Source organism: Apium graveolens, chromosome 3, assembly GCF_009905375.1.
Source record: "Apium graveolens cultivar Ventura chromosome 3, ASM990537v1, whole genome shotgun sequence".
In the NCBI taxonomy this organism is placed as follows: Eukaryota; Viridiplantae; Streptophyta; class Magnoliopsida; order Apiales; family Apiaceae; genus Apium; species Apium graveolens.
Genome location: NC_133649.1, coordinates 10,194,256 through 10,208,844, shown reverse-complemented (window position 1 = coordinate 10,208,844; position 14,589 = coordinate 10,194,256). Strand labels below are relative to the sequence as shown.

Below are 14,589 nucleotides of genomic sequence, written 5' to 3'. Positions count from 1 at the left end.
TTTGTCTAAACCCAGATGTCGCCATACTTCTAATTAGAGTACACTGATTGAAACAATATGCCACTAGAAGTTCTGGTACCTTGCGAGATTTTTCTTACTAGTACTATGTTCTGGGTCTACTAAGTTTTGTTACAGAGGAAACAATCATCACATATCTGGTGGTGGAGGTGTTTAGGGGTGTAAGGTGTAAAAGCTCCGGAGAAGTAGCTTTTGATAATCGAGCTTCAGTGATAAGAAAAAAGCTTAACTGAGCATATACAGATAAACAAACTTGCTTATGTGTTGAAGCTAGAGTTTGTCCATTGACAACCACGGCATGATTAAGAGTCATCAAGCTCTAGCATCTAAAACATAACAAAAAATCTCAAGAGTCGTCAAGCTCTAGCATTTAAAACATAATGTAACAAAAAATCTAGCAAGACTTGTCGGTACTTTTTTATTACAGTATCAAGAGTACTTTCTTAACCTTAATTCATGGTTAAGCATAACCAAGTCGTTGAAGAAAAGTAAAAAGCTACCGCTAGCTTTTGAAGCTTATTGATCCTTTAGCTTCAAGCTCACGAGTGCGCATTGTTCACATGGTTTCTTCATCGAAACCTTCATGCAATGCATGAACTTCTTTAAACTTTTGATACCAGAAACTTTATCAAGAAACTGAAGCCTGAATTCCTTAAACATCACATAATTTGATCTCATATATTTCCCCTCCAGGTCGAGAAACTGGCAATGCAACAGATTCAGTTCCTTGATGCATCTCAACCTTCCATCCAGTAATATACGCATAGCAACAGCAGGTAGAGTTGAGCTTGATAAATCCAACACCTTGAGCCCCGGAAAGCCTGCAACTATACAAGCAACATCCCTCTCTGAAAATCTACCATGTAAACCAAGCTCCTCAATGTTCTTGCAGTAATCCACCAGTTGGAACACAAACTGAAATCCCCGGAATGGAGCATGAATGGCTCTAAGATTCTTCCAGTACATCACAGCCATAAATATCGAAAAAACATCCACAGAATCATCACAAGGCACCATCACTCGAGAAATATTAGGAGTGCGCTCTGCTACATACATTACTGAACCAAAATCAAGCATGTTTCGAGAAGGTAAAGAAACAGACACCCAATTCTTGCAGTGTTTGATAGCTAGTTTAAGAAGATAAGTATATCTCGAAAGCTGTCTTTCGCGAAGTTCACCATTAGCATCAAGATTTTCAAGTGCAGAAAGATCAAGATTAGGGTGATTAAAAAGAGTGTGTAGCAATGCAGATAACCAAGAATGGCACACAAATGGAACGCAAGAAAGCTGATCTTGGAGACTCAAACGAGAAAATATAGTGCATAGGAGAAATGGATTCAAGTCTTTCCATTGTGGCTCTGTTGTTTTCTTCATCACTTTCTTGAATTTTCTTCTTGGCTAGTTTAGACCTAAAAGAATATGAATATAGTCATGTTTCAATGCATACAATTTGTAATCATTCGTTAACATAAATAAGAACAAATCATGTAGATATTTGTATATATATTACAGCTTGGTTTGAAGCAAGAAAAGAGATGAAGAGAGAATATATGCAGACTTCAGTGTAAGATGGACCAGCAGGCAATGGAAGAAGACAGCAAAACAATATAATGGTGGGGACAAAGTCAATTAGCTTAATCCGAGGTCAACTAATATTAGGTTTCTTAATGGTCATGGAATTGGAACAACAGAAGGTTATTAAATTACCTTATATTATAATATGGGCTAAAGGATACTAATTATCTAAATTTAAGTCACTTTACAATATAATATAAAATTAAGATTATGCACTTTACTATATTACCTAAATTTTTTTATCAAGTCACTTTAGGTAATTTCCCTAATGTTGACTTTAAGAGCTTTTTTCTCATAATATAGTTTATATTATGTAATATGATTGTTCGTATATGAAAAATATTTGATATCTGATCGCCTCTCGAACAAATTTTACAATGTGAAAATTTGGTAACTACTTTGATAACAGAATGAGAAGAATTGCATATATATATATTAAAACGGGATAAATGTCTCGTAACATTATTTTAAAAAAATTGTAAGTCTTTTGAAGCATATATCACTTCTCTTATTCTTTCAAGATATAACAATGTTTTGAACAAGGAAAATGCTCATTTAACTTATGATATATTATGTACATATAAGTGTTTATAAGTTAAAAAATCACATATATAATATCACATTATATAAATTTTGAGACAAAAAAAAATCAAATACGTACACGCCACTCTAACATTTTTTAAACAAATTAAAGTGAAGGCCGCATATTAAATTGGACGGGGACAGTGGATAATTACGGTATTTAGCATAAAAAAATACTAAAAATCTCAAATATATTTTTCCCAAATATTTTTTTTAAATGATGATATGTCAAGTTATAAATTTTCTAATAATAATATGAATTATACGTGCATACATATGTATTTTCAAATTAAAATTCACCACCATATTTGATATGTCATTTGATAAAAAAATTTGAAAAATAAATTTGGGGTAGCTGGAGCTAACGACTATTCTTTAGCAAATGTTTTAGCGTTAAAAGGAGGAGAGAAAAATAAAGTTTAATCCATTAAACTTGCAAGACAGTAACCTCTGTTATAGAAATCGGCTGATTTTTCAAAAATCGCCAATAAATCGCTAAAAAATCGGTCAAAAATATTTGTCCGATTTGCAAAAAATCGCCGATTAATCATCCAATTTTTTAATCATAAATTGGTATCTCAACCGAATACTTCCGATTTCCGAAATCTGTAAACCTGAGCATAACTAAAGAGGACAGGACTCCTTAACAAAAACAAATCGACACATGATTGCCTACTTGCCAATCACACACGGTTACCACACACATACTATAATATCTCTGGGCCCCAATTTCAGGGCCACATTCATCATCTATTTTTTATTTTTGTTTTGTTTTATTATAAAATATCAGTACATTAGATAATTAGCTATAAGCATATATACTGTACACGATGAACAACCAATTACAATTTACAACAATAGTGATCTAAAAATAATGAAATGTGAAAGTATCCTAACATTACAGACACAATTACATGGGTTAAGATATGTAGATATGTAAATTTCAGGTTTCAACGAAAAAGGGGTTAAAAAAATAAATAACCAATTACTAATACAAAATTACATTCAATTTTATCGACATATACCGTATAATAAAAAATATCGATAAATAAATATTTGATAAACGGATAATCTTATCGAAAAAACTATTAAAAATAACTTACCAGGTCAGATTGAATGGCATGTACTGGTGCAATTGCTGTCCAAAATTGTACCTGTGGACAAAAAATTATCGAATTGTCAAGCAAATGGAGAAAACTAGAAAAAATAAAACAATAAATTAACATGTGAAAAATAATAGAATTAAGAACAAAAATCACTGAGTTTTGCGAAGAAGTCGATGAATGTTTTTACCAGATATGATTATTGAAGGAAAGAAACTGAGAGTGGTGGCGGATTAATAAACTGAGAGCCGCGACAGGTTGCGAATATTAATTATCGTATATATAATTCCTTTTTTTCTAAAAGATTTTGTATTCTCCAAAGTCCTTTTTTGTCTCCTTTTTTAATAAAGGTACGATTTTTTGTTTAAAACTGAAAAATCTTTAAAAATTCAAGGCGGTTTGTTTTCTTGTTATCTATTATCTATATTATTATATTAAAAATGAAATATTAAAAATTTTGTTGCCGTACCTATTTTTTGGTACACGTAAAATTTATCTAATTACCCTTATTTATCTATTATACTCTGATTTTAATATAGAATAAAAATAATAGACTTTATATATGTCTGTATATCAATCCGATAAACTACATAATATTATATACTCTTAAGTTACTAAATATACTAGTAATCTTCATAAAGAATATAAAGACTTATTTGAAGAGATTTATTACACTATTAATATTAAATAAAAAACGAAACATTAAAAATTTTGGTACGGTATATGTTTTTTGGTACACGTGAAATTTACCTAATTACCCTTATCTATCTATTATACTCTGATTCTAATATATAATAAAAATAATAGACTTTATATATGTCTCTATATCAATCCGAGAAACTAATATTAGGTATCCTTAAGTTACTAAGAATGGTATATTCAATGGGGATTTTGGAGGATTTTTATGAATTTTGAAAATCATGAGGTATTTAATTTGGATTTTATATAATCTTTTAAAATCTGAAAGTATTCAACGAGGATTAGAAAAAATCTTTTAAAATCTGAGTGTATTCAATTTAGATTTTAAAAAGTCAATCAAAATTTGATGGTATTCAAAATTTCATGGATTTTCTTTTATTTATAAAAGTTGTGGATTTTGATGAATTTGCTATTACATTTTTAATATCTTGGAATCTCTTCAAAATAACTGAGATTTTGATGGAATTCTGAAAAACTACACAAAATCTGCAAAACTCTACAATATTTTGGATCAACTTCATCAACAATTAAAATCAACGAAAATCTTTTAAAATCCATAGATTATTAACAATCCTTTAAAATCTGAAATGAATACACCCCCATAAATATACGAGTAATCTTCATAAAGAATATAAAGACTTATTAGACAAGATTTATATACAATATTAAAAAAATCTAAATATTTAAAACCAACATTGTTGATCAAATCTCACGTGAAATTTACCTAATTATCCTTATCTATTACACTTTGATTCTAATATATAATAAAAATAATAGCCTTTATATATGTCTGTATATCAATCCGAGAAACTACATAATATTAGGCACTCTTAAGTTACCAAATATACTAGTAATCTTCATAAAGAATATAAATACTTATTTGACGAGATTTATATACAATATAAAAAAAATCTAAATATTTAAAACCAACGTTGTTGATCAAATTTCATTGAAACACTTAATTAAGTAGTACTCCCTTTTTGGCGTTTGTATACGAGTCTTATGGCTTTCATATAACTTTCTGTATAAATTTTATTAATATTGCTAGTTTAAATCCCGTGCGATGCACGAGTTCCCGTTAATATTTAAATTTTTTTATTTATCCTATCATATTACAATTTCAAAATTATTTATATAAATATATAATAATAATAATAATAATAATAATAATAATAATAGGATAACTTGTAGTCGTATTTTAGTAGGATAAGTATACAATATATAGTAGTTTAACAATTTATTAGTTTAGCGGATATATATAACACTATTTTTTTTATTTATTTTTTAATAATAGAAAAAGGCGTGGTTGTAATTTAGTAGGATAAATAGACCATGTGTGTAGTAGTTTAATATTTTAATAGTATAACGGATATATAATATTACTTATTTTTTTTAATAACTAAAATTAGGGAATAACCATTAAACCAAATTATAACCTACTACGATTATTATTAATAAAAAAAACATAATTTATATTATCTGCGTCTTTAATTTGGTTCTTTATTAACATGTCTTCGGCGAGAAGGAAAATTTGAGAACCAAGGGAATTGATAAAGGTGACTGAGGCAGGGCGAGCATGTCCTAGCAGCAGCAGTTCAATAGACAAATAATTGTAGAGTACATATTTTTATATCAATTAAATGAATAGAAAAAGTAGTACTTGACTTTAATATTAATTATTTTATTAAACAAATTATTAAGAGTAATTAAGTAATTTCAGCAAGTACCGACCGACCGACTACCAAATTTTAAATGTTTCGTCTATTATAATATAATATAGATAATTACTTATTTTTTATTCTTATATGAAGCTACATTATTGTTTTATATAATCAAATATTAAAAGTTTGATTTTCAGTATTTATTTTTTAATACAGACTGGTTTTACATAATTACCCTTATTTATAGATATATTAATATTATTTTATTAAAATCAATTACTCATCTCTAATTCAGTCTATAATTTCAATTATAACCTCTCGGATCAAGTTCTATCAAGTTTTTTATTTGAATAAACTACATATCCCCTTTTCAAATTACCGCACCCTTGATCTCATGTCTCCGACCCATTCAATTCAAAACTTTGTTTACTAATTTCTCGGTATTGACGCCCTCATTAAGTTATTTTGTGAATTGAAGTTTGTATATTTATTATAACTTTTAATTATTATAATCAATTAATTATTCTTTTTAACTAACATAAAACACGCTCTATTTAATTCAAATAATGATATAATTTTTTTTAAAAAAATTAATTCACGTAAATTAAAAAATCAAAGACATGTAAAATTTGGACAGTGGGTCAGTTGAATTCTAATTGATATTAAAGTAAAATTCATGCACGCATTCAAATTTCAGTTCATATCAAACTTTATATTTTTCTAATAAATATTAAAGTCATCCTCTCATGTCAATTTAAATTTTATTTCATATTGACATCAACTTTCTCTATCAATTTAAATTCTAATTAACATTGAACTCTATATTATTCTAATCGATATTAAAGTCAATTTTTTATACCAATTTAAATTATAATTCATAATGAGATCTATATTATTCAAATTGATATTGAAAGCAAGTTATTCTACTAATTCAATTTTTATTCAATTAAATTCTAAAACGATCTTTAATATAACAACCAATTTAAATATCATTTATTCTAAAATAATTTACACTTTTCAACCGAGTTAAAACAAAATTAAATTTTTTATCCGAGCTAAAATAAAAAATTGAAAAAACTAGATAAAATTAGTTAGATTTGGTTGATATAATGTGTCTCGAGTTAAAAAAAAATAGTAAAATAAGTATACTACTCATTCAGACTAAAAACACATTATATAATTGATCCAATAAATCCGGGTTAAAAAAATTATAATAAAACTAAACTAATTAGTTGGATTTTGTCGGTAGAATGCAGCACGGATTAAATCAAAATAATATAAATTATTAATCCAAAGATGAAGAGAAGTTAATATAAGAATAAATATAATTTGTATATTATTCATCTAAACTAACTTAACTTTTATTTAAAATAAATTGTGATCACGCGTAGAAATATCAATAAAAATATATAATTGAATGGGTAACAATAATTTTCTCAGACACCTCTTCTTAAAAATGTCATGAACATTGATTAATATATTTATTATAAATCATGTAATTTAAAAATATTTAATGTACAAATTTAGGAATTAAATTCATATTTTGTTTATAAATATGTACGATTATAAAAAATTTGTGCATTGCACGGGTTTTATGCTATCTATAATATAGTAACCGGAATGATATATAATTTGGTATGTTTTTTTGTTGTTTTGGTTATCCTCATTTATGACCGTCAAATATTTTTAATCAAGTGATCATGACTGTTCGATTCAAATACTAAAGAAATATACATTATCCAAACGTCCAGGTTCAAACTCCGCCAACAACAAATATTTATATTATTATTTATACAATATTAAAACTCTCAGGTTTGAATCCCACCAACAACAAATATTTATATTATTATTTATACACTACCCAAGATTAAAATTCAGGTTTGAATCTCGTCAACACCAAATATTTATATTATTATTATAAATAGACTAATAAGGTAATAATCCAAAATGAAATTTATTATAATTTTAAAAATACTTCTCCGTCCCGAATGGTATGAGCCACTGTGATTTGCACGCTTTTTAAGAAATTTATGATAGAGTTCAATATGGACCACAGAAAGGAGATAATGGAAGTTAAAATAAGTGTATTATATAAATGTGTGGTTGGAAAAATCTTAAATGAATACTATAAAGGGAAGGTTAATTATTTTTGAGACGTACAAAAAGGAAAGTATTTCATATAAAATAGGACAAATAGAGTATAAAAATATTTAACGAAGTCCCGTGTATCGCAAAGGTTATAAAACTAGTATACATAATTTTCCAAAGAGAGAATTTTCGAAAGACTGAGCCTTTAAGTTTGTCATTGATACATTTAAATTTAGCCAAAAAAATCATATAGTTTATATCACGTTGGGCTAGCATGATTATGCATTTTATAATATTTTACTTGAATAAAATGTATATGATCTATAACTAAAATAATCATTTACATATAACTTAATCTTAATAAGTTTACCGAATGTGTACATGCATACCAATAATTTAGTTTTTTTAATAATATTATTGACTAATATGTTCACATTTTTGTGTAATTTATTTACATTATTTATATTTATAGATTTAAAAATTAAATTTTATCACATCATTAAAATTAAGTATTTAATTTAAAATTATCTTATATACATATGATACCGCGACTTTTAGAGACCGCGTATTGGGGTATTAGAGACGGGGTCTAGTATACTGAATTTGAGATAGATCCGTGTGTATAAAATCACGGGTTAAGATATGATCTCTATGATATCACATAATATTTTATGTATTTTTAATTAAGATACGGGCGTTTCTGCATATATTTTATACTTGATAGATTTCGTTCTAATAATACCGGGTACGTGTGATTTAATTTGGTTTGGTTTTTACGTACAAATGCTCTACCGACGTCAAATTGGAACTACTAGCAAACAAATAGAGTGACTATGAAGATAAAACTAGACTTTTGCGTTTTGCCACTAGATATTCATAAAGTTGTAAACATGAATGTTTGTAATAAGTTAAGGCCAATTGGCCCATGAGAAAAAGGTACTTGTCGCACAATATATGCAAGAGCCAAGAGGGTATTTGGGCGATTTGACAGACTGGGTAGGGCCCTGCATCTTCTAATATCTACCAAGATAACAATATTAGGCCCGTTTTTCCTTAAAAGGCCCATTAAACCTTGCCCATTCTAATAATTTGTCGTAAAATAATTAACTTTTTTAATAAAAAAACTGCCTACATAATTATGTTATTATATACACAAAATTATTTTAATTATGATTTTTGCTTATGGATGGTTAATTTTAATAAATAAAAAAGTGTTGTTGTATTTGAATTTTAGCTATGGTCCATTAAATTTATAATAATTAAATTATACTAGATTTATAAAAAAAATTAATTTGAATCTACGTCGGATCTCAAACTTCAAGTCATATTTGAGGCAAATAATTTGATTCAATATTAATCAATTTCAATTTATAACCGAATCTAATATTTCGGTTCATTTTCATTAAATTTCATAACATATCGATTTTTGAAATCAGTGTCGAATGATCTAATTCGTATGTATTTAAATATATATGATCTAAATTTTAAATGGAACATTTTATATATTTCGATTCCATTTTTTGAAGTTGGAGCTGGCACAACCGCATATCCTCTACCGACTTGCAAAAGAGCAAAAGGGGCAGTAGCAAACAAAAGAGACAAGAAGATAAAAGAGGCTTTTACAGCTGACAAATGTTGTTGGTGGTTGTTCACTGTTTACAGTACAGATGCCCACATTCAAGAGGGGACCTGTGGATTTTTTTATATAACAGTCTCGCTGGAAATCCGCACTTCTCTCTCAAATCTCTATCAACACACCAAAATTAAGGCCGTTTAGCTTTTCATCAGCTATCACAATTCATAAAAGATGTTATGCTGCTGGCCAGAATTTTACAATTAACTCTTAGTTTGCCGTTAAATTGGGGTCAAGGCACGCATTGTCACTTTACCGTTAGATCTGGGTCAGTTTGACTCTCGTACATAAGATTCTTTCTCTTTTTAAAGAAATTAAATTTTAAGTGAAGGGGAAATATGTCCGCCTTTAATTAATTTTGAGATCAGATTATCTTCATATACGATGATTGTTTGGAGTTGAAAATATATAATTTGTGTGGGAGGTTCTGAGAAGTGAATTAGTACTTTCCTTTAATCATATTTGAAACTATTTTCTTGCTGATTTCCTGATTTATATATTAAAAAAATGAAAATTAATTACGGGGTTGATTAGTTGATACCATGGGTATCAAAAATCAAAATACTACACAAAATCCATGATCTGGAGCATGCTGTGGACTTGACCCGATCAACAAAACAAGTTGGGGTTGACTCTATATTTCAACACCAGGCCTCCAGCACTAGCAGCCTTACTGCAGGCATCTTCACCGGTGGCGAGACTCAACCGCAGAGTTTGAATTATGAAATTTCAATCCAGTTAACGGATATGATCAAATTATGAATGAAATTTCAGTACAATAATGTAATTTAAAATGTATTTGGACTTTCTTTTCATTCTTGTTAACCGGATTGAAGTCTTAGGATTTAAACGCTGCCATATGTACATGAAAATTTACAAGTTAGATTCGACATTTGCATCCCAGCATCAAGCAGTACCGCTTACTTCTTTTACAGAAACTCTTGCTTAAGCATTTCCAATACTCATGAAAGAAAAAACACACAAAAAATACTGTTAGCTATACAACTATGCCTAAATCTAATCATCCTCCAAAGACCTATCAAGACATTGTTGGCAGGATTTCCCTAAACAATGCAAGAACCTCTTTAAACTCTTCATCCCTGACATTTTATCGAAAATTTCGAGTCTGAAAGCCTTAAACTTCACATAATCATCCCTCATATCATTCCCATCTTCATCAACAAACAAACAATGCAACACATTGAGCTCCTTAATGCATTTCAATCTTCCATCCAATAATATAGCCAAAGCATTAACGGATAGAGTTGATTTCGATAAATCCAATGCTTTAAGCCCCGGAAAGCCTTCAACAATACAACTAACTTCCTTTTCAGAAAATTCACCGTGTAAACCAAGCTCCACAATATTGTCACAGTAATCAGCCAGCTGTGTGATCATTTGGACCCCGCGAAACGGAGCATCGAAGACTCTTAGATTTTTCCAGTACATTACAGCCATGAAAATCGGATAAACATCGACAGAAGAATCACCAGGCAATATCACACGAGAAATGTTGGGAGTGTTCTCTGCTACAAACATAAGTGTATAAAAATCAGGCATTTTTCGACACGGCAATGTAACAGATGCCCAGTTTTTGCAGTGGTTGATGGCTAGTTTTAGCAAATAATTGTATCTACCGAGATGCTGCTGGTACATCTCATCATCGTGATCATCGATATTTTGTATCGAAGAAAAATCGAGATTTGGGTGATTAAAAACAGAGTGTAGTGATGCAGAGAGCCAGGAACGGCACACAAATGGAGGGCTACAAAGCTGATCTTTGAGGCTCAAGTGAGAAAATATTTTGGACAAGATGAATGGATCCAGGTCTTTCCATTGAGGGTCTGTTAGTTTCTTCTTCTTCATGGAATTGTTGTTGTTGTTCTTGGCTAGTTTGGACTATAAATACCTAACAAACGAGGATATTGTAAATTATGAAAAATATGCTTGTCAAACAAGAAAATGTGGAGATGAGAAAATATATGTAAACTTGGTGATTATGTAGTGGGGGAGAAGACGCGGAACAATGTGATTAGGTGGCTACTTTTATTTTTTTGTGAGACAAGTGAACCAACTTATCCAAGTGGTGTGCTACTTCAATATCCTTTTTTATGTACTTAATTAATGTCTTTCATAAATCTTTGATCAACCATCTTTTTCGCTTTGTCTCGTCCAATTATTACCAATGGGATGAGTTGGAAAACAATGAAATCAAACATATTGGTATAACCCGTTTAGAGTGAGGTCATGTAGACAAAATGTACGTAAATTATGTTCCTATTCCAAAAAATATGGAGGCTTTTTTTTGTGAAAACCCTCGGAAGACAAAATTTGTTAGAATCATTTGTCAGCCTGAGCTCTGATGTCATGTCAAGGTCTAAAACATGAAGGTATTAGAGAATAAATCTTTCCAGGAAAATATCGTAGAATGTACATAGTCCTCTGCTTAAGGTGTATGTTGAATTCTAGCTTGCACGGAGTTGTGAAATTAAAAAATCTGAATAATCTATTGAAATCTATCAAAATTAGTAAAAAATAGATAACAATTGAATGAATGAAAAATAATAATAATAAAAATGTTAATCGACCGTACATATAAAAAAAGTAAAAGAGCAGAGTATTGAATACCCAAAATGGATCGGTTCAAAAGAGATTTTAAAATGATATTTGAGGTATTTAAATGTATGAGATTCATAAACATACGCATAGAGGAGCGAGAGTCCATATTAATTCTGAAAATAATAATCAATTTGAAATCAATAATTGAGTATTTGAGAATGAGAACGATTGCGAGGATTCTAAGTATGAGTTAAACATGGGGAGAGGAGAGTAAGATGAGGCGAGTTTTTGGAGTTTTGCACAAGAGGGAAAGAACACTGGAGAAGAATGGGCCAAGTTGTAGTAGATAAAATAAGGACCAGTTGAGAAAAATACAAATTTCAAAACATGTTTGCGTCCTTGCCGATGCCGATGCAGATGCAGCCTTTTTTTTAAGTAGTTTCGTATTACGATTACCTACCACACACGGCACCCGTATTATTAACTACTGTATTATCTTTATTTATTTATTTATTTATTTACGTGGATCCCATATTTGGGGCTGACCCTGACCGACAAATGCTTGCAAGTAAAAGGGGGTGACGGTGACCCCATCACCATGCATGAATCATCATCTCTATTTCATTTTCATTTTTATTTCCGTTCGGATTAAATATACCTTCCGAATTTAGTATTTACTCCTCCCAAATTTACTACTCCGTCTTTCCCGTTTTACGTGACGTTTTGACTTTTTCACATGTTTGAAAGTGAAAATTTCTTTTTAATTTTTTAAATAAAAAATATAAATCTAATTTTTTTATACAAAATCAAAAAAAATCAAAAAACTAATATTATGTAAAAATACCTCTTACGAGCACGTCGAAATGCAGAAATATATATATTAGAGAACAGTGAGTCACATTGATGTGACCCTGGCCTAAATTCTTATCATCTTCATCCGCATGTTTTGCATTTTTTTACATATTTAAGTATTGGATAAAATATCAAGAACGATGGTATTGCAGGATGTTTTGAAAGTTGAATGACTTAAGAGGATTTTTATTTATTTATTTTAAAATAATTAATAACTTATATGTTGACTTTCTCAAAAATACAAAATTTATAAATAGAGGAATGATGATTATAAAATATAAATCCAATTTACACAAAAAATATTGTGCTTGCCGTGCATTTTTTTCCTTATTTTACCGAGCATATTGATAGTGAATCAAATGAGGATTTATTTCTTATCATATCTATAAGTTTCGATTCTTCTCCACTCCAAAAATTGTTAGAACAAATACTTTGGTAAAAATTATTACCCTCTTACTTAGTCTTTTACGAGTTAGTTTAACTTACACGTTTTTAAGAAACTGATTCATGATTACAAAATTCAACACAAAAAATGAGATAGTTGAAGTTAAAGCAAATGTATTACGGAGTATATAAATGTGTGATTGAGAATATCTTTAATACATGCTATAAATGAGAAGTTTATTTTTTTTTAGATTGTTCATTTGAAATGGGACATCCCATAAAAAAGTTGTTCATTTGAAATGGGATAATTGTTTGTCAATAGAGTGAAAATTTGATTTAACCCGATCCTATTCGATACCATTTTAGCAGAAATGGACCGATCTATTAAAAATCCGATTTGAGATCCGATAAAAAAAAACCGAGTACAAATGTAGTAAATATGAATTTATGTCGATATGATATGTTAATAACCCGATCCGATTTATATATATATATAATAAAATTATTTTTTACTATTTCTAATTTAGAAATCTTATTCTCAGTCAAGACCCATTGTCTATACCTTATTCGGTTTGATCCCCTGAATCCAGTCCATTTCTATATTATACTCTAATTCTTTCAACTTCTGGCGCATATCACCACCAATTTCACCCCAAATCCCAATTCACATAATAGTTCCATATTGATAAATTAACTTCTTTTTTTTCCATTGTTAAAATTAAAAACTCTACATTAAATTTTCAGTTTAAGTTTTGGTATATTTCCAATTTATAATACCTTTTATAATAAGTTATGTTAAAAAATAAATATACATATATGGAGCCGATTTCTAATCCGAAATTCGTGATCCGAACGGATCCGAATATAGATCCGTCTATAAAAATCCAATATTTTTTTATCTGAATTCGAATACGAAAAAATAAATGAATATAAATATAAATTTAGGTTGATCCGATCTAAATCGGAGCCATTGTAGGGGAGGAACAGATAAAATGAAAAGAAAACAAAAAGCATACTATTCTTGTAAGAACATCTAAATGAGGCGGAAGTGTAAAGGACAGGAATGTATATCTCGATCTCGAATAAAACAAACTAGTAGCATAATGTGATATGAATGTAGTAGTATCTTCGTGTCTTCAGTGACAATGATAATGCAATAAACACCGTCCCCAGCCACAAATAAGTTGTTTAGTTGCGTGCGTGATAAATGAATAGTTTATATTTTAATAGGGGCGAAAATGCTCTACCGACCTGAAAAACACCAAATTGGGAGCACTAGCAAACAAGAAAGGAGACAAGAGGATAGAAGTAGGCTTTTACAACTATCAAATGATGTTCATGAATGTTGGTAGTAGCGGCTCCTCCACATGTACCAACCATTTCTTTACACTTTTTTTTAGGATGTCTCATCCAATTCTTTACATTTCAAAATTTA

General features: G+C 29.3%; 2 protein-coding genes across 2 annotated transcripts; both read right to left on the bottom strand.

Moving 5' to 3' along the window:
• Positions 1 to 290: 290 nt before the first annotated feature.
• On the bottom strand, positions 291 to 1,596 carry LOC141710583 (F-box/LRR-repeat protein At3g48880-like). The gene is made up of 2 exons (XM_074513154.1): positions 1,529 to 1,596; positions 291 to 1,427 (listed from the first exon to the last, which is right to left on the bottom strand). Exon 2 carries the CDS (start codon positions 1,390 to 1,392, stop codon positions 535 to 537), a length of 858 nt encoding a protein of 285 aa, XP_074369255.1. The 5' UTR covers positions 1,393 to 1,427; positions 1,529 to 1,596; the 3' UTR covers positions 291 to 534.
• An 8,780-nt stretch (positions 1,597 to 10,376) lies between these two features.
• Positions 10,377 to 11,225, bottom strand: LOC141713855 (F-box/LRR-repeat protein At3g48880-like). The gene has a single exon (XM_074517422.1). The coding sequence runs from the start codon at positions 11,223 to 11,225 to the stop codon at positions 10,377 to 10,379; it is 849 nt and encodes a 282-aa protein (XP_074373523.1).
• Positions 11,226 to 14,589: the final 3,364 nt, after the last annotated feature.

Coding starts and splice junctions, on each gene's coding strand:
- LOC141710583 (XM_074513154.1), bottom strand. CDS start 1,392: ATGAAGAAAACAACAGAGCCACAATGGAAAGACTTGAATCCATTTCTC.
- LOC141713855 (XM_074517422.1), bottom strand. CDS start 11,225: ATGAAGAAGAAGAAACTAACAGACCCTCAATGGAAAGACCTGGATCCA.